Here is a 24,660-nt window from a genome sequence, read left to right on the forward strand (position 1 = left end):
TATGTGCCGGAAAGGCGCTTTTCCATTAGCGACCTCACGGGATGTCAGCGTCTGTGAGACATGAGACGTTAACTCAGATTCGTATGCATTGCTAAAGTAAACTATAGTGTTCATTGTCCATCGGTGGCATCTGCAGAATTGCTGCCCGATAGGTGTCTATGCATGGCCTTGGAGATCGAGTAAGGTATCTCCACTATCGATAATCTGCATTAGTTCATTGCGAAATAAACTGAAGTGCAAAAGAAACTGTTACAGGTCTGCATGTTCAAATACAAAGGTATCTAAACAGACAGAATTTGTCACTGCGGTTAGCAGCACCTATATAAGACTACAAGTGTCTGCCGTAATTGTTAGATCGCTTACTGCTGCTACAATGGCAGGTTATCAAGATTTAAGTGAATTTGTACGTGGTGTTATACTTGTCGCACGAGCGATGAGATAAGCATCTCCGAGGCAGCGATGAAGTGGGTATTTTCCCGTAAGACCATTTCACGAGTGTACCGTGAATATCAGGAATCCGGTAAAACATCAAATCATCGATATCGCTGCGGCCGGAAAAGATCCTGCAAGAACGGAACCAACGACGACTGAAGAGAGTCGTTCAGTGTGACACAAGTGTAACCCTTGAGCAAATTGCTTCAAATTTCAGCGAGGGGCCAGCAACAAGTGTCAGGGTGCGAACCACTCAACAAAACGTCATCGATATGGGCTTTTGGAGCCGAAGGCCCACTCGTGTCCGCTTGATGACTGCACGACACAAGGCTTTACTCCTCGCCCTGGTCCATCAACACCGATATTGATCTGTTGATGCCTTGAAACATGTGTCTGGTCGGACGATTTTTTTTTAAATATTTACTGTGGAATGGAAGTGTACGGCTGCGCAGACGACCTCACGAATCCATGGATCCACAATGTCAGCTGGAGACGGTTTAAGCTGGTGGAGGCTCAGTAATGGTGTGGGCCGTATGGATCTGGAGTGATATGGAACACCTGATACTTCTAGATACGACTCCGTCAGGTGACACGTACGTAAACATCCTGTCTTATCACCTGCATCCAGTCACGCCCATTGTGCAATCCGACGGACTTGGGCAATTACAGCAGAACATTGCAACACCCCACACGCCAGTTATTGCTACAGAATGGCACTATTCTGAGTTTAAACCCTTCTGCTGGCCACAAAACTCCCCAGATATGAAGTTTGTTGAGCATATCTGGGATGCTTTGCAACGTGTTGTTCAGAAATCTCCACCCCCTCCTACCCTTATAGATTTATGGACAGTCTTGCATGATTCATGGTGTCAGTTCCCTCCGGCACTAATTCAGACATTAGTCGTGTCAATGCCACGTCATGTTGCGGCACTGCTGCGTGCTCGCGGGGGCCCGTACACGATATTAGGCAGGTGTACCAGGTTCTTCGTCTCTTCAGTGTATAATATTGTATTCTTTGAGCAGCACCAGCAGTGATACAAACGCGATTAGGTAGTGGCAATGGGCAATGGCTATGCACACTCCTGTGGTAATGTGCAGAAGAACCAACTTGCAGGCGTCCACATGACGGGGAAGAACCATTCCTATTTCCTATTGGTTCGAATGTAGGACATAATCTAAAGGTATCCTTTTTTGCCTGTAAATGAATATTTTTTGCGAAGAGTCACTTCAGTCTGACACCTAATAGCAGCAGCATCAGCATCGTCTATAGCACTGGAGATAAAGCAGGAAAATTATTGTGATATTGCAGCAGGGGCTAATAATTACCCCTTTTGTGAAAGTACTGCGTATATGTATTTAAGATGATTCTTTTTCTTTTTGTGTGTCCATTGTGCATACAGCTGCGAGCTGACGATGACGAATTTCTATTTTTGCATACAGGAGTGTACCATCATCCGTAAGGTAATTCACTAGAGGAACCGATCGGCCTAAGTGTTGTTTAAGAGAATGTCAGACGGTGAATGCGGAACTGGTGAGACAGAAGCTATAATAGGCGAATTTTGTGATCGAATGTGCTCATTTCTTAATGTTTCTTTTCACTCTCTCTTTCTCTGTCTGTGAGTGATAATGTCGTTCTCTAATGTCATGTTTTTCTCTTATTTGTAGTAGATCATTTTCTCTTCTACAATAATAATTTTGCCCTTGCATGCACTACTTACGAGATATTCTTTTTTCTTTGTAGATGCAATCTATGACGATGTGGTTGTGGGGTGATCAGTTGACAGTGGAAATACAACTGAATGACACGTGCCAACCCATGTCTGCATTCACCAGCGTAAACTCATGGGGAATGACAGTATTTTTGAGAGGAAAATATGGAAGTAGTAAATATAGTTCATCTTTTCCTATTCTACAACATTAATTTTTTACAGGCTTCCATGCATTACTTATGAGATTTACTTTGTTTGTTTCTACGTGCACTTTAGGGTATTATGGCTGTTGGGGATTGGTTGATACTGAAGCTCCAGAAATAAAATTGAATGATGCATCCCAACTCATAACTCATTCCTCCAGAGAGCTTTTGGGGAATGACAGCAGTTGTCGAGGTGCGCATACATAAGCAATAGTCCTTAACTTTTATTTTCTCTTCCTCAATAATAATGACTTACACACAAATGCAACCACTGCTTAAAATATTTTGTCTTGGTGCATTTGATAATAATGTAGTGGGTGATGCCAGGAGGTTTAGTGGGTGGAGGTAGAATGTGGTGCATTAAAACTCAGCGAGAGCTTCCCAAGTGATTTATTGTTTCCAACTAAAGTGCCCTCTTTCCTCTTGGTCTGTGTCACAGGGCCCCACAATGCTGAGGAAGCACCCCCCAGTGGCCTGTGCAATGCAATGCTGTGTCCGACGGCCTTGTACGCCAGCGGAGTTGCGGCATCGTCAGGATGCCCCTGCTGCCGACGCAGCTGCCCCTGTACTCGTAACTAAAAACTGAAACAGGAGATTGTATGATGCATTTATTTCTCCAGAACTGGGTTTGATTTCTCCTCCAACAACACTCCACATATGTCAGATGCTACACTTTGCTTTTCAGTGACCTGAGGACAGGGATCACCATCACTCTTCCTCACTCCTTAAAAAAATAAAAAATAAAAAAAAAGCTGCTGTCTCTAGTAAGCTCACTATACTCGAAAACACATACAAAATACAAAACCTAATTACTCTACGCAAATCCAATGATACATGACACGAAAGAAAAAGCTACATGCTGCACTCCCTGCACTTTGCACCTCTCTTCAGTCTATCTTCCTCTTTCCTTCCTGTGACACGCCTCGAATCATATCCGGGCAACCCTCAAATAGCCGTAACTGCCCAATTGTTCTAGTTGACAGCTGAAACTTACCATTAACGGGCGATGTGGTTCCAACAGCTTTGTATGGCCCTTGACACCTCGTGAGGAACTTCTTTGTTTTCCCTTTTTCCGTATAGGGCCTGGAGAGCATTACCCATTGTCCCACTCTATACTGTGGTAAACGTCCTTTCCGCTTTACTGCCTTTCCTGCCTTTCCAAAGCCTTTGTATTCGCCTTTTGTACCCGTTTCGAAACATCCCGAATTGTTCTTGCGAATTGACGTACAGATTCACCAGTCCTTCCTTTCTACAGCTTCACTAAATCAAACGGTGGCGGAATTTTTCGCCCATACACTACCTTATATGGAGACAAACGGGTATTTGTATGGACTTTTGCATTGAATGCGCATACAATATGCTTCAAATCCCCCTCCCACTGATGTTGATGAGAAACCGCATAAAAACTCAGCATCTTGTTGTCTGTACCCATTCTGCCCTTCCTTTGTCCTGTGGATGCAACGAGCTCGTCCTCAACTTTTTTACGTTCAACAGTTTACGCAGTTCCTTGGTCAGTAATTATTGTTTCCAGTACACCAAACCTCAAAATCCAGTTGTTTACTAACGCTTGCGCGACCATTTCTGGCTGCTGATTTGGCACAGCCACCATTTCCTGATACCTTGAAAAATGGTCTATTGTTGTCAGGACGAATCTGTTCCCCGATGGTGTTCACCTAAAAGGTCCCAAGACATCGATCCCCAGCAAAGAGAAATGACATGTTTCTTCAAAAAAATGGTTCAAATGGCTCTGAGCACTATGGGACTTAACAGCTGTGGTCATCAGTCCCCTAGAACTTAGAACTTCTTAAACCTAACTAACCTAAGGACATCACACACATCCATGCCCGAGGCAGGATTCGAACCTGCGACCGTAGCAGTCGCACGGTTTCGGACTGCGCGCCTGGAACCGCGAGACCACCGCGGCCGGCATGTTTCTTCTGGTAAACGTCGTAGCTTTATCTGTTTCCGACTCAAATCTGCTGAGCACGTGGCATATAATTCTTGACATACTGATACACATCTACTTTCCTCCCTCTCCGCCAATTCCTCTCCTCCACTCTCCTGTTCATCGCTCTACACCCTCCATGACCAGATTACACTTGATCATGTGCTTCCTTCAAAACCTCATCCCTCAACTTCGCTGGCACGACTACCCTTGGCCCTAACTTCGTTTCCCGCTACAGAAGACGTCCTACATAATAAACTGTGGATGTGTCCTATACAATTAACAATCGTTGTCCGCATCCTGTAATTCTTGACATATCGCTAGGTCATGACCTATGACTTCTACTTTTGCCACCTTCCTACTTAGTGCATCCGCATTACTGCGCTTCTTCCCAGGCTTGTGCAAAACCTCGCAGTCGAATTCACCAAGCCTCACAGCCCATCGAGCGAATCAAGTAGACGGATCTTTCAACCTCAACAACCACTTAAACGCAGCATGATCTGCCACTACCTGAAATCTTCTCCCATAAAAATAGCATGTAAAATATGTGATTCCATAGATTACGCTAAGTATCTCCCTCTCAGTTGTGGAATAATTCCTTTTTGCTGCGTTCAACTGTAGAGACCCAGAATGTTCTTTCCCATAAATTTCCTGACTAAGAACACACCGCAATGCTTGATTCGATGTATCGCATGCTAGTACAAACTCCTTTTCAAAATCTGGAAACACGAGAACCGGACTTGATGATGTTAACACTTCTTTCAGTTTGTCAAACGCTTTCTGACTCTCTTCTGTCCACTCAAACTTCACACCCTTCCGTAACAATCGCGTAAAGGGCTGTGCTAAGTCTGCAAAGCCCTTCACGAACTTTCGATAGGTACCCCGGTGCCGGATGCTCTCAACCATATATATTCTACCTCTATGCTTACTCACATATTTAGTATCGAATACCGCTCCACTTGGTTGATGTACACGGACTGAAGTATTTGGTGCAGTGGAAAACACCTCATCCGTAAATATTGCGTGATCCAGTACGAGAGCGGTTTTCTTCAGTATGCCATTGGCAAGTTCACTCTGACAGCCTTATGTTGCTCCTTCAGAATTTCCTTAACCGCCGATCTTCCTCTATTTCCTTCCTTTCTCGTTGAGACGACGACGAATGGTGGACTTGCTCACACTTACATGGAGGATGTTCCTAATTTGTGTGCTAGTTCTGAAAGAATCTTCATCACTGCAAAGGAGTATACTATTGTCATGATCCTCCATGTTACTGAGCCTCCAGGGTGACGATGGTTGACGTGATCTTCTTAGCCATCAACTTTACCCAGAGATGTAGATTTGCTATATCCTAGGAGCTTGGGAAATGGTGTTGGTTCAGCATCCATCATCGCCAGAAAGCGATCTTCATCCAATCTCTTGAGGTGTGAAATTTCACAGGTAAGAACCTAGTGACAAGGAAGGAGGAAACGAAGTGCGCTACAAGGTGTAGAGGGCTTCGTTCGCCACAGAAGTCAAATTCATTTCCGATTACAAGCTTTGAAAAAAGATTTAACGATTTAGTCCCTTGTGAATATTGTTTAGATTATCCTGTTAATATATTTTTTTCTCCAAACATCGTGCATAGTAATGACACAGTTTTCAGAGATTGAAGCTAAAATTTAGATTTAAGCTCTGCTGGAGGCCCTGTAGTATCGATTATAGTATTTCAGTCAGCTGTGTTACCTCCCATATTACGTCAGAGAAGTTTCTGGCACAACTTTATGAATGTGACGGGCTAGTGGAACAGGTAAAGCGTTGAGTTCGTAATCGCTCGTAACCGGGTTCAAATCTTGCAAGTTCTGCAGATTTTAATCGTCTTAATCAAAGAATTGTTAGTATAGGAAAACAACGCCAGTTGCAACTTTTAAAGTACTCGCAGTACTGCAAAGTGGATATTGTCAGGTTGCACCGCAGATCAGAATACGCATTATAAACATCATATCCCTTCGCTACCAACTGGGGTAGAGTCAGTATAGGATCGGCTACAGCTGAGGCGGAAGTCGCTGCAAACAGAAACTCTGTCACCAGTGAGTTTCTTTACCCAAGGCACTTTAATTTATTTTAATGTGCCAACGGTCATTTAACGTCTCAGTGCTCTTATCTTATTTCAGCTTCGAACGTTGAAAGATTTGGTGCTGAACTGTGACTCGAATTCGGATCTCCTCTTTCGTGGTATTTGACCCACACAGAACGATGCAGTTCAATCATTTCTCCATTTCCCCAAGACTGCAGCTCCTCTATGTCTTCACGAAAGGCATAGGTGTGAGTTCGAATTCCGGCCCAGCACAAAAACTTTCTTAAGCCATAGCATATGTCCACTGAACTGCTAGTGATAACTTATTCTCATTTTTAATGTCTCTTCATGTATTATTAACAATATCCATAGGTGCCGTTATTTCTAGCCACACATGTACATATTTCATTACTGGTGAACAAACAATTCGCGGATAGAAAATTACGGCTGTAGGTGCCGGGTTCGATCCTCGGTCAGGCTAAAACTTGTATCCTAATTTAAAATTCAGACATTCTATATCTAACATCTGATTTTACTTATGTAACACTTTATTAGTGCTGGGTTCGAATCTGCTTCGTAAAACTTTAGTTCCTGGCATTTTGTTTTAAACACTTTTAGTGGCAAAAATGGGCTTGTCAGGATTCCAAGCACAGTACAGAAACTTCCAAGTTCAGATTTGGAAACTAATACTGGTGAAAACCTCGACCTTTCACTACTATTTATGCCTAGTCACCAATGATGAATGTTACTGTGATCGAGTCTCGGTCAGGCACGAAAGTTTTGCTTTGCTAAAATGGCTATAGGTGCTTGGTTTCAATCCAGATGAAGACAAGAAAGTTTGTAACGTCGTTTGAAGTACAGACATATGTACAAATAAATCCTCACTCATGAGTACAGAGAAATTACTGGTGATACGATGTTGATTTTGAGGTTTACATTGAGCGTTTACTACTGTTAATCACGTTGCTTTTAACTGGTTAGTTCAACATACAGCTTATGACAAATCATACATGTAAGGATCGATGTTTTACAGGCGTGGAAAAAAACCTTTTAGAGAACAAAAATACTTTGCACTGTCATATAACATTAGGAGTCCTGATATTACCTCAAATTTATTGTTCAAAAATTATTCAATTTTTCCTAAAGGTTGGTGAAATAAGTTATATGTCGGTGATAGTGAACTCAAATTCCAGTGAATGTGGTAGTGATTTTAAAATCTCACTTATTGTAGTAAAATTGAGTTTACAAGTGTTAGGAACTGTCCCATGTCTAATGAGGCGTTTCTTGGTATTTACAGTATAGTGGTGATTTGCATTTGGACTGCCTCCCTTAATGAACAGTGTTCTCTTGTGATTTCTTGTGGTATCCATTTTGTATAGTCAAATGAATTACTGCAAAGAGATTAAGAGGACCTCGAAAATGGCTACATTATAGGGGCAAAACGATATTCAGGTTCTTCAGATGCTTTTGGGTATTATTGTATGTGTTCCTATACATGTGTGTGTGTGTGTGTGTGTGTGTGTGTGTGTGTGTGTGATTGTGGATCAAAATGGTTCAAATGGCTCTGGGCACTATGCGACTTAACTTCTGAGGTCATCAGTCGCCTAGAACTTAGAACTAATTAAACCTAACTAACCTAAGGACATCACACACATCCATGCCCGAGGCAGGATTCGAAGCGGCGACCGTAGAGGTCACTCGGTTCAAGACTGTAGCGCCTAGAACCGCATGGCCACTCCGGCCGGCGCGTATGTGTGTGTGTGTGTGTGTGTGTGTGTGTGTGTGTGTGTGTGTGTGTGTGTGTGCGTGTCTATGTGTACATGCATGATTTTTTGTACATGTGGTGCTATTCCAATTTATCATGAATTGTATACGCTCTATGAAAGAATGGAAACTGTACACAGAAAAAAAGTATTGAAAAGAAAATTGAAATGTATAAATACCAATTTGGAAAAAGAAAAATTACATGCGAAATGAAGCATATAACTTCTTTGGCGTAAATAAATAGTATCTGTGTACCTGCTAGTGTGTTAGTATATATAAGAAAATAATAATTTATAGTAAAATATTGTTTATAAACTATTAATTTAAAAAAATGTAAAAAATTTGAAAGAAATATTGGTAATAAGTAATCAAACAAATAATGTTAAAATTCACTGCAAAAATAAAAAGTGATTGTTACTCAATAATAACTTGATATGTTATTGTGCCATGCGTGCAGGTTCCTTAGTGGCCTACTATCGATTGCACCTGCCATGTGTATCTGTCTTGTCTGTTTCTGGGAGAGCAAAGAACGTCTGGCAGCGAGAGGGCACTTGTGCAGTCGTGGCACGGATTTAGCAGTGTGCTCAGCCAGTGAAACTGAAGTGACTTGTTGGCAGCAGTGTGAATTTTCTGTTGGACCAAACATAGCTGGAAGCAGCAGCATGGTATCTGGAGTGTGATTGGCTTGTTTATGTGTACTAGAGGCATGCAAAGAAGTGAGATTGTCTTGAGAGTGTGTCGTGCAAGTGTCAGACATGGTGATCCGACATTTCCAACTTCTCTTCAGCAACTTTGCTTGTGCATATTATCTTCACTGTCCGAAACCACATGGGGGTCCAGTCATGAAAGCGTTGGCAGGCATGACCATAGAACCAAGGCTAATCAGGTAGATTCCGATACCACACCTGAGGCGGCTAAATCACATAAACAACACCGTGCACAAGCTGTACTGTGGGGATATAAACAAGACGTCAGTCCCACTGTCCTACTAAAGGAGGCTGGAGAGCAGAAATCTCCTTATGTCACTGAGTGTCTATCTCCTGCAGTCACGCAACTGCTGTGACTGTTGCAATGGGTTAGACTTGTCCACACATGTCTGAAGGACATTGCGTAGTACATCATTAAACATGGACACTGAAAATAGAATTATGTGCCAACACAGACTGAGACTAGAACAATAAAGTCTCTCCCTTTGCAAGCTGAAATACGTCAAGGATTGCATAATAACCGAGAACAAATAATTCACTCGACACAACAATATATTTGGCAGAAACAGTACACCAATCACCAACATGTTTGGCGGTGATACGTCGAAGTTAACGTCTCAAGCGTCACCCCAATCTTTATATTTAAAGCGTACATGCGTCACGAACCTGTGTGCGTTGTACAGTGAAATATGGATCACCAGAGAGAGACTCAGTCTATAACGAAGACATGTTAAATCGCTCTTCAATGATATCTTTAGGTATGTATTGGAACATGAAGTGACAATGAGGATGGGGAGTTAAGAGTTCGTGCAGATGTGTGTAACTGTGCTCTAACTAATTCTGCTGTTATTATTCCTACAAATAGAAATTTCATACGTGCAGAGTTTACAATTGATATTCCTAAGTCCGTCAGACTTTTAAACAGGAGCTTTCCAATGTGAGAATTTAACAAAAAGTGTGGGTAACACACTCCCGGTGAAACAAGTAAGATAGCCCCAAACGCCGCCTACTTGTGGATATATGTGCTCAGAATCCCTTGTCAGTCAGGCATGTCCCGGGCACATCTTCTAGAAGAATATTCCATTCTGCCAGTACATTGGTCCAAGTAATACAAACTAACATTGAAATCACCTCCGTATAACCGTGTTCAGTCGCTACATTCGGTTGACTTACTTGAGAGTGCTGCTCTCACTCGTGTTCTTTGTGCCTGAGGGGCAATGGCCATGACTCCATGTCTCCTAGGCACCACACAAGACAGGTGGTGTAGGATGGGGAGAGGACATAGTATCATTTGGTCCACAGTACTTTGAGATACTACTGGAAATGGTTCAATAGTAGGAGCATGCAAGGGGGATAGCTGGAGGTCGTTTTGGAGGATCTTGACAAATGTCAGCAGGAGCCTTATTAGGGTGGCTGTGAACCATTCATACACAGTCAACAACTGTGTGATATTGCATTGCATACAGCTGGAACAGAGGTATCCTGCTTGGCCACGTCTTAAGTACATCTTTGGCTGCCCATCATAAATTATAATTGCATGACATCCATCAGTGTGTATATGTAGGAGTGCACATGTTTGGTTAGCTTGATACATATCTATCCTACCCCATTGAGAACAGGATATGTGGTAAATTGAACCTACATTTCGGCTGTGTGGCTGATCACCTTCCCATACAGGCAGAATGCAGGTACCACCATCTCTGAAGCGGCCTCAAAAGGGAGTTCAAATACACAGATCGTCTACAGTCCAAGTCCCGTATGTTCCACTGTTGCGTCACAGATGTGACCATCAGAGTGATGTAATTCAAGTTCTAGTTTCATGTAGAATTCTGTCACACACTTTTCATAAAACAGTTTCTCATACACGACATTGATGAATGAAGACAGATGGAAATCAACATGAACATTACAGTAAACTTTTACTTCTGTCATAAACTTTGATTTCAATTGCTTTCAGTCATGCATATTCAGGTGAAAAGCTGATATTCAGTGTCGATTTGTGGTGGCCGTAAGCAGTTCATGGTGTAAGAAAATATAGGGCCTTCAGACGGCTAAATCACATAAACAACACAATGCACAACCTGTACGGTGGGGACATAAACAAGACGTCAGTACCAGTGTTCTTCTGAAGGGAGGCTGGTAATTTGGCGTTCCGAGCACACATCGAGGAGACCAGAAATCTCCTTATGTCACTGAGTGTCTACCTCCTGCAGTCACACAACTGCTGTGACTGTCACACAGGGTTAAACTTGTCTACACATGTCTGAAGGACATTGCATTGTATATCATTAAACATGGACACTGCAAATAGAATTATGTGCCAACACTGACCGCGACAAGAACGATAAACTCTTCCCCTTTGCGGGCATCACAGAAATAGTGTCATACAACAATAGTTAGTCCTGAAGGTGTGCTCAGATAGCCGAAGTGGTTAAGACGACAGCTGCAAATCTAGTTTCCAATCCTGGCCCAACACTATTTTTCATTTTTCACTAGTAAATTGTGCAACAGCAATGTGATGTTATTCATAATTCCAAACATATTTCTTCCATTAGTGAAAATCGTATGTCAGATAGACTAGTGTTACCAGAAATGGCTTCGCTATTATTGATTGGACCTTAAGCTGTTTGTGCAGTTGCCAAGTATAGTCAGCTGATGTTCAGTTATCTGTTAACAAGCAATGCGATAGGGCAATTAACGGTTTCGTAGCTACAGATTAATACTTAGATTATTTAATAATTTCATCTGGTCCTCCAATGTAAGGAGACTTTTGTTTTCTTTTATTATAATCACATTCTCATGCATTTCAAGAACTGTGTTCTACTGTGTATTTCCTCAATGTAAATGGTTTACCTTCCTTGTTATTAAATTCTTTTGTAGTAAACTTTATTTTGTGGCCCCAGAACCTTTCCACTCCCTAACCACCTCCTTTCCACTTCAGTTATGTGAATGTTATTATTTAAGAAAGCACCTGGTCAATTCACTACAGAGCACAAATGGCTAGGCTCATGCAACTGCTCTAGACGGAAAAGCAGCAGTTAAAATTATTGTTAATAACCCATAAATTTGTTATTGTTATTTACTAGCTGTTATGCACAGATGCAATCGCATACGAGTAGTCTTGTTGTGATGATCGATGGTGAGTAAGTAAGCTACACTACACGCAACAACACCAGCTGCCGTCAGGTATCTGCCTGTTCTCGTAAGCAGAGGTCATGATGTGGTTCCTTCCTCCAAGCTGTCCCAAAGCAATTTTGACCTTTTTCAGAGACAAAGTAGCTTTTCAAAGCAGTAAATATTATCCCTTATTTCGTAAAGATTTTAAATTATGTTTAAGGGTTTTTGCAAGTCACTAAGTGCCATTGTTTCAAATACTGGGTGAATAAAATCTTGGTATTGGCGCGTTGTGGTCTACACTCCTTTCCCACCCCCACCACTATCCCTTTGAAAGGTAGTTGGTTCTTACCCCCACAGCGATTATTTCCATACAGTCAGCGATATGTGTACTAAATTTGGTTGAAACTGGTTCATGGATTTTGGAGGAGATATGTAACACACATTCATCCACATGTACGTAATTTTATAATATATATGGATGTCTTTTTCTCCATAGATACCGTGTTCAAAGATATACACAAGTTACCTACGAAAAGTCCATGAAAATTCACGAACTAGTTTTGTAGATTAGCATATTTGAAGACAAAAAGTCAGATACGACTGTTTTGTAGATTCATTTTGAATACAGATTATTGGTAACGGTGAGCCGTCTGTGAAGCATGATACATAAGTGATGATAGTCTATAATAATACGATTATGTGGATCGTTCTTTTAAAGGAGCGCCTGCGATGGTGTACTCAACGACGAACCTGGGTGCACGAATGGCAAAACTTCATTTTTTCGGATGAATCCAGGTTCTGTTTACAGCATCATGATGGTCGCATCCGTGTCTGGCGACATCGCGGTGAACGCACATTGGAAGCGTGTATTCGTCATCGCCGTACTGGCGTCTCACCCAGCTTGATGGTATGGGGTGCCATTGGTTACACGTCTCGGTCACCTCTTGTTCGCATTGACGGTGCTTTGAACAGTGGACGTTACATTTCAGATGTGTTACGACCCGTGGCTCTACCCCTCATTCTATCCCTGCGAAACCCTACATTTCAGCAGGATAATGCACGACCGCATGTTGCAGGACCAGTACGGGCCTTTCTGGATACAGAAAATGTTCGACTGCTGCTGTGGCCAGCACATTCTCCAGATCTCTCACCAATTGAAAACGTCCGGTCAATGGTGGCCGAGCAACTGGCTCGTCACAATACGCCAGTCACTACTCTGACGAACTGCGGTATCGTGTGGAAGGTGCTTGAGCAGCTGTACCTGTACACTCCATCCAAGCTCTGTTTGACTCAATGCCCATGCGTATCAAAGCCGTTATTACGGCGAGGGTACTGATTTCACAGGATCTATGCACCCAAATTGCGTGAAAATGTAGTATAATATAGTTGTGCAGTGAACACCCGTTAATCATCTGCATTTCTTCTTGGTGTTGCAATGTTAATGGCCAGTAGTGTATACATAAACGATTTTATGCACGAAGACACAATTATCAGTAGTAATTGCAGACAAAAATGCTGTGGTGAATAATAATTCAAACAATGAAGATTATTGAAACTAGTACTCTTTTATGGCTGGTTTATACACTGTAAATAACTATGTGGATCGTGGGCCAAATTAGATTCCGTATTCATACCTATCACACTTAGCAAGTATTTCGTTTATTACGGAATTGAATGATGTGGGGATATTTGACAGAAATAACGTGTATGTATATGGTATTCAGTACAATGAGCATGAGTGGGTAGTTTTAGGATAGAGAGAATGGCTCCACTGCATGTTCCAAAACATTATAAATGCAAAAATCGTGGTAATCTCTCAACACTGCCAGTCGTAACCACAGAAATTTACAATTTGTGGTACATTAAAAACTTTCGAGACTAGAATGAAGCAGCGTTACTGCTTGTCACCTTTCATTTGTAGAATGTTAATGCTGCCTGTTAAATCCTTTAGAGAATTTCTCTGTGCATTTAGCCGATTTCTCACAGTTCAGACCAATTTGAAGCAAAATGCCCGAAGTGGAGTAACTGTTCAGTAACTTCGAGTCTAGTGACGAACAATTAGAGCTGCTATTCATCATGCATGCGGAATGAACTTGTAAGCTTGCTGCAACCGTGAGACAGTAGCGAAATTCATGCACACGAATCACATAGTACAGATTCCTGCAAGCACTGCAGCAACAGCGCGGAATATACAGAGTTTCAGGTGCACTGAGGTGCAGATTGCATGGAATGACTAAGCAAAAATCTGTATCTGAATGAAAATAGTTATAGAGAAACAAGCAAATTACTATTAGTGACAAAGAGGAAGAGGCGTTTCGAACACCAGAAATTTTCCACCTCTGCTTCATGCAGACTAGTGTAAAACACAGAGACCGCTGACATTTTACAGGCAGATTTCGCGGTACTGTACATGATAGCTGTAGTCTAAATTATAGACAAAATTTTATAGCGCCTGTTGTGTTTCACAGTCTTTGGTTAATAATCAAAACGTCTGTCCGACGATCTTTGCAGTCTGGCACCTTCAACCCCACAAACCAACCGGTAAACATAAAAAAATACAAAACATCACTGAATGTGTCGTAGTACGTTACCGTAAAGACAAAAATTTAGGTTTGTTGATAGCTTCACCTTTCTTATGCTCTGACTGGAAAAATGTGTCTCTCACTTAAAATCTGATAATACGAAAATTACAAGAGGTTATTTCCCCAATAGCAAGTAGTCTAATTTCATTAGCAAGGAAGGCTCCTTACGAGCATGCAACTGACGAATCCATTTTGTTTGAAGAACAGTTACCACCGATTAAGGCATTCATAGGCTTTCCTCACCAGTGAAACAACAATCAAGAAACAGGAATCTCAAAGAGCATGCAAATTATGGAGTTTATTAGACGCTAAAAGATAACTCTGACATGTTTGAAGACCGAGAACTTGCTTTTGAACGATGTGTTTGAAAACTTCAGCACACTCTGCTTTGAAACGCACCAACAAGATCTGTCCTATTATGTGACCTCGTCCGGCTTGGCATGGGACACGTTGGTGAAAGTAACTTAAGGATAGTTGCAGCTTATTATGGGCGTAGAACATTTGCAGTTTGTTGAATGTGGTGTCAGAGATAATACTGTTCATTACTCACATAGAAACGCATTTGCAAGCAATAGGTTCACTACTAACTTTGATGGAAATAAGGAAGCATCTCATGTTATATTCCTCAGTGATAAAAATCTGTAAAACTGGGCCATGTTGCAATACCTACCACTCTATGATTTTGCATGGGTGTCTGTCAAGAGTTTTGACGAAATGAACGTACCTGATGAATCAGATATAGACTACATCTTAGAAGCGGTTGTTTAATTTTAGGGAAATTTACATGAACTTCATTCTGGTCTACATTGTGTCTGGAGAAGGTTGTACCACCACCAAGCATCAACAACATGGAACTTCCAAAGATGCCCATTTCCACATTGTTGTTGTTGTTGTGGTCTTCAGTACAGAGACTGGTTTGATGCAGCTCTCCGTGCTACTCTATACTGCGCAAGCTTCATCTTCGAGTAACTACTGGAACCTACATCCTACTGAATCTGTTTAGAGTGTTCATGTCTTGGTTCCCCTCAACGACTTTTACCCTCCGTGCTACTCTCCAGTACTAAATTGATGAGGTCTTGATGCCTCAGAACGTGTCGTAGCAACCGATCCCTTCTTCTTTTCAAGTTGTGCCACAAATTCCTTTTCTCTCCTATTATTCAGTACCTCCTTATTAGTTACGTGATCTACCAATCTAATCTTCAGTACTCTTCTGTAGCACCACATTTCGACAGCTTCTATTTCCTCTTGCCTAAACTATTTATCTTTCATGTTTCACTTCGATATATGGCTGCACTCCATACAAACACTTTCAGAAAAGACTTCCTGACACTTAAATCTGTACTCGATGTTAACAAGTTTCTCTTCTTCAGAAACGCTTTTCTTGCCATTACCAGTCTACATTTGATATCTTCTCTATTTCGTACATCATCAGTTACTTTGCTCTCCGAATAGCAAAACACATCTACTACTTAAAATGTTTCACTTCCTAATCTAATTCCCTCAGCATCACCTGATTTAATTCGACTACATTCAATTATACTCGTGTTGCTTTTGTTGACATTCATCTTATAACCTCCTTTCAAGACACTGTCCATCCCATTCAACTGCTTTTCCAGGTATCTCTGACAGAATTACAATGCCGTCGGCAAATCTCAAAGTTTTTATTGCTTCTCCATAGATTTTAATTTCTACTACAAATTTCTGTTTTGTTTCCTTTACTGCTTGCTCAGTATACAGATTTAATAACATCAGAGGTAGGCTACAACCCTGTCTCACTCCCTTCCCAACCACTGCTTCCCTTTCATGTCCCTCGACTTTTATAACTGCCACCTGGTTTCTGTACAAATTCTAAACAGTCTTTCGCTCCCTCTATTTGACACCTGCCACCTTCAGAATTTCAAAGAGAGCATTCCAGTCAACGTTGTCAAAAGCTTTCTTTATGTCTACAAATGCTAGAAACGTAAGTTTGCCTTTCTTTAATCTTTCTTCTAAGATAAGTCGCAGGGTCAGTATTGCCTCACGTGTTCCAACATTTCTACGGATTCGAAATTTATCTTACCCGAGGTCGGCTTCTATCAGGTTTTCCATTCGTCTGTAAATAATTCGTGTTAGTATTTTGGAGCCGTGACTTACTAAACTGATAGTTCGGTAATTTTCACACCTGTCAACACTTGCTTTATTCGAGATTGGAATTATTATATTCTTCTTGGAGTCTGAGTGTATTTCGCCTGTCTCATACATCTTGCCCATCAGATGGCAGAGTTTTGTCAGGGCTGGCTCTCCCAAGGATTTCAGTAGTTCTAATGGAATGTTATCTATTCCTAGGGCCTTGTTTAGACTTAGGTCTTTCAGTGCTCTGTCAAATTCTTCATGCAGTGTCATATCTCCCATTTCATCTTCATCTACATCATCTTTCATTTCCATAATATTTCCCTCAACTACATCGTCCTTGTATAGACTCTCTGTATACTGGTTCTGCCTTTCTGCCTTCCCTTCTTTGCTTGGAACTGGTTTTCCACCTGAGCTCTTGATATTCACACAAGCGGGTCTCTTCTTTCCAAAGGTCTCTTTAATTTTTCTGTAGGCAGTATCTATTATACTCCTAGTGAAATATGTCTCTACATCTTAGATTTGTCATGTAGCCACCCCTGCTTAACCATTTTGCACTGATTTCATTTTTGAAACGTTTGTATTCTTCTTTGCCTGCTTCATTTACTACATTTTTATGTTTTCTCTTTTATCAATGAAATAGAATATGTCTCGTGTTAGCCAAGTATTTTTACTAGCCCTCGTCTTTTTAACTACTTTATGCACTGCTGCCTTCACTGTTTCATCTCTCTTAGCTACCCATTCTTCTTCTACAGTATTTCTTCCCTCCGTTATAAATCGTTCCCAAATGCTCTCTCTGAAACTCTCAACAACCTCTGGTTCTTCAGTCGGTTTATCCTTAAATTCTCACCTTTTTGTAGCTTTTTCAGTTTTAATCTACAGTTCATAACCATCAGATTGTGGTCAGAGTCCACATCTGCCCCCGAAAATGTCTTACAATTTAAAAGCTGTTTCCTAAATCTCTGTCTTACCATTATATAATTTATCTGAAACCTTCTAGTATCTCCAGGCTTCTTCCACGTATACAACCTTCTTTCATGATTCTTAAACCAAATGTTAGCTATGATTAAGTTATGCTCTGTTCAAATTTCTACCAGGCGGCATCCTCTTTCATTCCTTACTCCCATCCCATATTCACCTACTACTTTTGCTTCTCTTGCTTTTTCTACTATCGAATTGTAGTCCCAAACGACTATTAAATTTTCGTCTCCTTTCACCAATCTGAGTAATTTCGTTTACGTCATCATACATTGCTTCAATCTCTTCGTCATCTGCGGAGCTAGTAGGTACATAAACTTGGGAGGAGGTTTATACGATAAGAAAAGTTATGTGTTTCACTCTAGAAATTTAAAGCAATGTGTTAAGAATAATACTAACTGAAATTCACCCGATATGGTCATTGCGTCAAGCTGCCTGGATGGAAACGTATACACATGTTAGTGTTGAAGAACGTATGAATGCAAAGAACGATTTCGGAAAAAGTTTCTTCTAACTCATAAATACTAATGTTTTCGACAAAACTACTCAAAATGTGAAAAAAGAAGAGTGATATGAATCTGGTAACGAGATGGGATGGTAAAGACGTGGTGGCTGCACTGATTGAAGGACTGAATTTAAGGACAGTGTCGTATTTAATGAAAAAGCACTCCGTCTTCAGGCCACGAATGGCCTACCGGGACCATGTCACCGCCGTGTCATCCTCATAGGAGGATGCGGATAGGAGGGGCGTGGGGTCAGCACACCGCTCTCCCGGTAGTTATGATGGTATTCTTGACCGGAGCCGCTACTAATCGGTCGAGTGGCTCCTCAGTTGGCATCTAGTGGCTGAGTGCACCACGAAAAATGGCAACAGTGCATGGCGGCCTGGATGGTCACCCATCCAAGTGCAACCACGCCCGACAGTGCTTAACTTCGGTGAGCTCACGGGAACCGCTGTATCCACTGCGGTAAGGACGTTGCCGTATTTAATGAAAAGTTTATTCTGATTGAACTGACCACGCTTAACGTCATTTTAGATAAACTTATAGCTGTAGGAATGTCTATTTTAGATACTCCGAAGTCGCTGCATGCAGATTTTAGTTATTGCTATATGTTGAAGAAATTTGTACCAAAGAATGTGGAAATGTGTTAGGCAGACACATGTTATGTCATGTATCCGCCACAAATATTTATGAGTAGCTGTTACCCACACCTGCGCTCGCATGTGAGTTGTTGTGTTATGATGAACAGTGGAGGCTAAATAAGGTACTGAACGTGCAATAACATTAGCTGCTGCGCGTTTCTGCCTGTTTGCATAAGCGTAGCTCATGATGTGCTCAATGCTTTCCCCTTCCCAGGCTGTCCCAACACATGATGCACCGTCGTGTACGGTGCATCGCTGTCGAGCACTGCAGACAGAGGGGTCATCGGCAGGAGAGCCCTTTTATGTATCACGCTACTGAAGTAGTGTAGAGGTACTGATCAAACACACTGGAGATTCTATAAGGCGCTGTGTTCATTGTTTTGAATCGTTATCATGCAGCACATAGCAACCAACAAAACCATTTGCTCTAATATGATGCAATTCAAAAGTCAAAGAGTAAAACTATTTCTCTAATTCAAGTAATATTCAAATCAGTAAACATTCTCTAAGGTTGCATATATTCTTTCTTAGGATCAGAGCCAATTCCTTGTTAAATTTCAGAAATCGGTACACAGGGTTAGTCATGCTTGATGTGGCAGCTTGTCACACGCATTACTGTTTGTGATGTCATGATCCCGAACTGTGTGTCTTTCGATTATATAATTTTGCGGGTATTTTCAGTGGTATGTAGGAGCACTGTCTGCAGAAGGTATCGTGAAAACGGTATTAAGAGTAACTTATTATAACGTCATGTATGATGCGAAAATGAACAGCAAAAATTCAGTAAGCGGTAGTCTTCTTGTTTTTATTACTTTGTGTTTGTGGGTGGGGGGGGGGGGGAGGGGAGGGGGGTGTTGTGTTAGTAAGAAAAAGTTTTGCAAAGGTTTGATATTACATGTATGGACGTTTGCAAGTCACGAAGTGCTCTTGTTCTCAAACACATGGTCAATAAAATCTTGGTAATTGCATGTCGTCTCCTACAGTCCTTTTTCACCTTTCATCATCTACATCATACTCCTCAAGCCACCTAATGGTGTGTGGTGGAGGGTACTTTCGGTACCACTATCTGATCCCTCCAACCCTGTTCCACTTGCGAATAATACGTGGGAAGAATGATTGTCGTTAAGCCCCAGTATTGGCTCTAATTTCTCGAATTCTCTCCTTGTGGTCAATACGCGAGATGCAAATGCATGGGCAAGTAATATATTCTCCGATTCTTCTTAAAAAGTGCTGTCCAGAAATTTCAATAGTAAATCTCTCCGTGATGCACAACGCCTCTCTTGCAACATCTGCCAGTCAAGTTTGTTAAGCATCTCCGCAACGCCCTCCCAGGAGCTAAACGATCCCATGACGAAACGCGCCGCTCATCGTTGGATCTTCTCTATCTCCTCTCTCAGTCCTACCTCATAGGGATCCCAAATAGATGAACAATACTCAAGCGACTTCTTTCGTGGATGAGTTACATTTCTTTAAGATTCTTCCGATGAATCTGAGTCTGGTATCTGCTTTTCCCACTATCTGTTTTATGTGGTCGTTAAACTTAAGGTCGCTCTGGATAGTTACGCCCGAAAATTCTTACTATCTTTTGGCGTTGCTACTTTGTTATGGACAAGTGAGTCTTCTGCGAATAGCCTTAAAGAGCTTCCGACGCTTTCTACTGGATCACTTATATATATTTTAAACACCAATGGCCCTGTCACACTTCCATGTTGCACTCTGGATATTACCTTTACATCTGTCGTTTTTCTCCTTTACGAGCGACGTATTGGATGAAATACGGTGCGTCAGTTAACTGCAATACTCTATGAAAATTCGCCTAGTAGTTTTGTAGATAAGAGTAGTCAAAGAGAAACAGACGGTTATGAAGATTATACAGGTTTCTCATTAGTACAGATAACAAAACTGATCGTCTCAACGTGATAAACGGACCTTGACTAACGAGGCTTGTGAAACTGAAGTAGAAAAAAAAGGGATAAGAGGGAGGAGTTTCCTAACATTTTAGTGGTTTCCCATCAATCAAGTGAGAAAGGGGCTAGGGGCGGTTGATCTGCATTGTATCACCATTGATAAAGATACATGGGTCGAGTAGGGTTAATACCTTACGTTGAATGTACCAAACTCAAGTGCCTAACATGTGAGGTGTTTTGTGAAAGAGAGGGGTGCGTTTGTGGGTGGTTTCTTGTGGTGACGAACATATCGTTCGGAACTGCCTCAGGTGTAACCTGATACCTTGTGGGTCTAATCTCATCAGTGACAGCCGGACGCGGTGGTCTAGCGGTTCTAGGCGCACAGTCTGGAACGGCGCGACTGCTACGGTCACAGGTTCGAATCCTGCCTCGGGCATGGATGCGTGTGATGTCCTTAGTTTAGTTAGGTTTAAGTAGTTCTAAGTTCTAGGGGACTGATGCCCACAGATGTTAAGTCCCATAGTGCTCAGAGTCATTTGAACCATTTTTCATCAGTGACATTGAATTTGGGGATAGAAATAATCGTCTAACACTACTGGTACTTGGTTAACTAATGATCCACGAAACGAATACGACGGATATTCACGTTTCTGGAGATACAGTTACAATTTATTCAGCTTTAATGAGTCAGGTCAACGAGTAAGTCTCTTGTGCTTGCATGTACTGTGTATGCATGTGAGTACGTTTCCCCATAGTTATGATGACTGGCTGGAGTGGTGGTTGGTGATGATTTATTCTTGTTATTTTCAGGTTAAGCAACACCTGGAAACAAAACATAATAAATCTAAATCAGAAATGAAAAATATGTTAGCATTGCTTCAGATATCTATATTATGGTTCTGCTTCCGCATCTGAAAGTGCTTCTTGCAGTGATCAGGAAAATGGTCCTGCAACTGAAATAACCTTAACATATCACCCCCTTAACATATTCAAGTATAACATCTAATCTTCATGTGGTTAGAACCGAAACCTAACTACAGAGATGTTGGTAATATACTATGTATTCAAAATGTGCAAGGTGATGTAAACACAGACAATTTACTTTACTGCTTACAGACTAATGATTCTAACAAAAAATTACAGAAAACGTTTTTCATTAATGGTACAACATTTTACAGCTAAAGGTGGCATTCAAAATAAGTTAATAATTTTGTATGAAAATTTTGATGAGTCTGCTGCTGACATTTTTCAAACAATTCGAAAAAAAATAAAAAAATAGAAATTATCTTTTCATAAAGTACACGGCTAAGTGCTTGACAATACAAATGCTATTCACAACTATGAGAGATTTGGTACATACTTGAATGAAGAAAGTTGTGATGCACACATAGTGAATAACTGCATGAAATATGCCATAAGATTTTTATTGTAAGACACAGAGACAGTAATACTGAGAACTTGAACTCGTTTTTCATAACGTGCTGTTAAAAGAGGAGAACTGAACAGTTTATAGAATTAGTGGAGGGAGATTTTCATCAAGTGAAATGCCAAGTGGAAACTTAATTCTCTCTCTTGCACCTTGCATATATCCATTATTATTAAATTATAAAGGCATCAGAAGTTATTTTGTATTCTTAGGAAAACTCCCAATGATTATGGAAAAAATATTTATATATATCTTCGATAATGACTTGATTGACATTTACTTGCATTTTTCTAACCATAATTTAAACTTCTTTTATAAAAGTGTAAAATTTCTGCAAGACCATTTTGTAAGAATTTTAGATATGCCTAATTTCATTAATAATCTTAAATATGAAATAACAAAAAAGAAAAAACCTGAAAGTTTTCTCTGGATATAAAACAATCGAAAGAAATAAAGTGTTTTCATGTAAACTGAGTACTACAATTCAGAGAAATCTTTTGTTATTCGTTTAAAGAACTTTAGAGTACCTATATAAACAGACTTGTTATTTACATTCTTCTTTTCCTTGTGCCTTTGTCCCGTGGTTTCGCAGGTTCAACGTGGTTAGAGTCGGATTTGGCATGGTTGTTCATAAGGGGTCGCCGGATGTCCTTCCTGTGGCCACCCCGAAGAATGAGATGATGATGATGATGATGATGATAATGATGATGATGAAGACAACACAACACCCAGTCCCTGAGCGGAGAAAATCTCCGACCCAGCCTGGAATCGAACCCGGGCCTCTTTGCACGGCATTCCGCCGCGCTGACCACTCTGCTATCTGGACGGACGTACTGGTTATTTACATTAAACAACATAAATCTAAAATGTAACATTGAATACGACCATTTTGTTAACACAATTGAAAATTTAAACCTCTAAGACGATTTTAAATGTGGGTGATCTTTAAGGGAAAGTGTATTATTGAACGAATCATGTGATAAAATATATGCTTCTGAAAGTTTTGAAATCGAAAATAGCAAGAGATATTAAATAAGACAAATAATGGTTTTACGAATTTGTACAAATTAATTTCATTTCTACTGTCAGTTCCCACCACTTGAGCGTCCACAGAGAAAGTTTCTTCTGTGATGAGTAGTACGTGGTGAGAAGAAAAAAACAAGCATCTCTGAATTTAATAAAAACTGAGTTATATAGTTGCTAAACGTAGCAATATATATTTTTAAACTAAATAATTAAGTAAAATAAATAAAACTTTATTTTTATAGAAAGTGGTTTTTCCCTACCTTTAACAACCAAAAAACTCAACTTGCTCAAAAACAGATGGCAACCCTATGCGTAACAGACGCCACCGAGTTGAAAAGTTTGTCACACTGAAAAACCGTGTAAAATGAATGGACAAGGCCTATCGAGATCTTTGAGATGTCATAGTGCTCACATACCTACAATTGTGATCACTGAGCTTGGAACTGTGAGTTTTTGCCACAAACGCATTAACTTCACAGAATTTTGGCTGCACGAGTGCTTATCATATTTTGAGGGCGTGTAGGGTATTTCTCAACATCCAAAAGCGCAGGAAATGAATCCATATGATAAATCTAAATCTTTTTCATTTTCGTTGAGCTTAAATCTTTTTCAGTGGAGTACTTCATCAAAACCTTTAGTTCAGTTTGGTCACTTTGCTGCATTGATAACATGACAGCAATAAGTAAGTGACTGAAGGTATATAATTAAAACGTCACAAAACTCCATCCGAAATGTCATACTTCCAAGAGATTATAGTATCTGGCCACAAACGTATTACCACTGTCACTGTCTGAAAACTATTACAGCGTCTCTAATAAGTGACACATGGCTTCGACGGTCTTACAATTGTTAAAACGAAAAGAAACAAAATAAAAACGGGGATTGTGCCTGGCAACGCTGAAGAAGTCTATATTGTTTTAACAGTGATGTCACAGATTGGAATAAGCAACATCTTATTGCGGTACTTATTAGAACGTATCCGTTGACATGGTGGGACTTGTCCATTTCCGCCCCACTCCTCTATAATAGATTTGACCTGAGAAGTACTGGATTAGAGTCCTGAGATACAGTTTTTTTTCAATTACTGCATTTCCGCTATTTCGACACAAAAGTAGCTCATTACTTCTCAGATGAAGGGTCGGTCAAGAAGGTCAGATGTCTATGTCTTATCGTCACAAGTTAAAGCACTTCACAGTACTTCTGAATAATTTTGGGCAGCATCGGGTTTACGAATTACTGGAACGATTAGTCTGTACAAAACAGGAAGCCACTGTCAGAAGTGTCCCGCGGCGGCCCTGAAGGAGTTGGGACAATTTTCGCGGGCGAGTTTAGCGTAGGCCGAGTTTTGTGGCACGACTCCTGCTTCCTCGCTGAGCTTGTTCCACACGTGTGCTGCGTAAGCTCGGTGCATGTCAGCCAGCGTGCTGTTAGTGTCCTCCTCAGAAAAGTACTTCCTCCATTTCTGGAAGGGCACTGGGTACAGCAGCGCAGGCCCCAGAACTCGAAAACCGCGACAGTTCCTCATGACCATCACCTGCAAACATGTACACATATCAGA

At 40.9% G+C, this 24,660-nt stretch overlaps 1 protein-coding gene across 4 annotated transcripts in view; it reads right to left on the reverse strand.

Annotated features, from left to right (window-relative positions):
- Nucleotides 1-2,763: 2,763 nt before the first annotated feature.
- LOC126336704 (lactosylceramide 4-alpha-galactosyltransferase-like) overlaps nucleotides 2,764-24,660 on the reverse strand; it is a 125,836-nt gene continuing 103,939 nt past the window's right edge. For 3 of the 4 annotated variants that reach the window (XM_050000667.1, XM_050000665.1, XM_050000666.1), the window contains exon 5: nucleotides 21,735-24,636. In XM_050000667.1, the coding sequence (XP_049856624.1) occupies nucleotides 24,376-24,636 (261 nt within the window). In that variant the 3' untranslated portion in view covers nucleotides 21,735-24,375. Of the gene's footprint in view, nucleotides 2,927-21,734; nucleotides 24,637-24,660 lie in introns of those variants that run through there. The other variant, XM_050000668.1, reaches the window with a different exon arrangement.

Source organism: Schistocerca gregaria, chromosome 2 (assembly GCF_023897955.1).
Source record: "Schistocerca gregaria isolate iqSchGreg1 chromosome 2, iqSchGreg1.2, whole genome shotgun sequence".
Taxonomy (NCBI): Eukaryota; Metazoa; Arthropoda; class Insecta; order Orthoptera; family Acrididae; genus Schistocerca; species Schistocerca gregaria.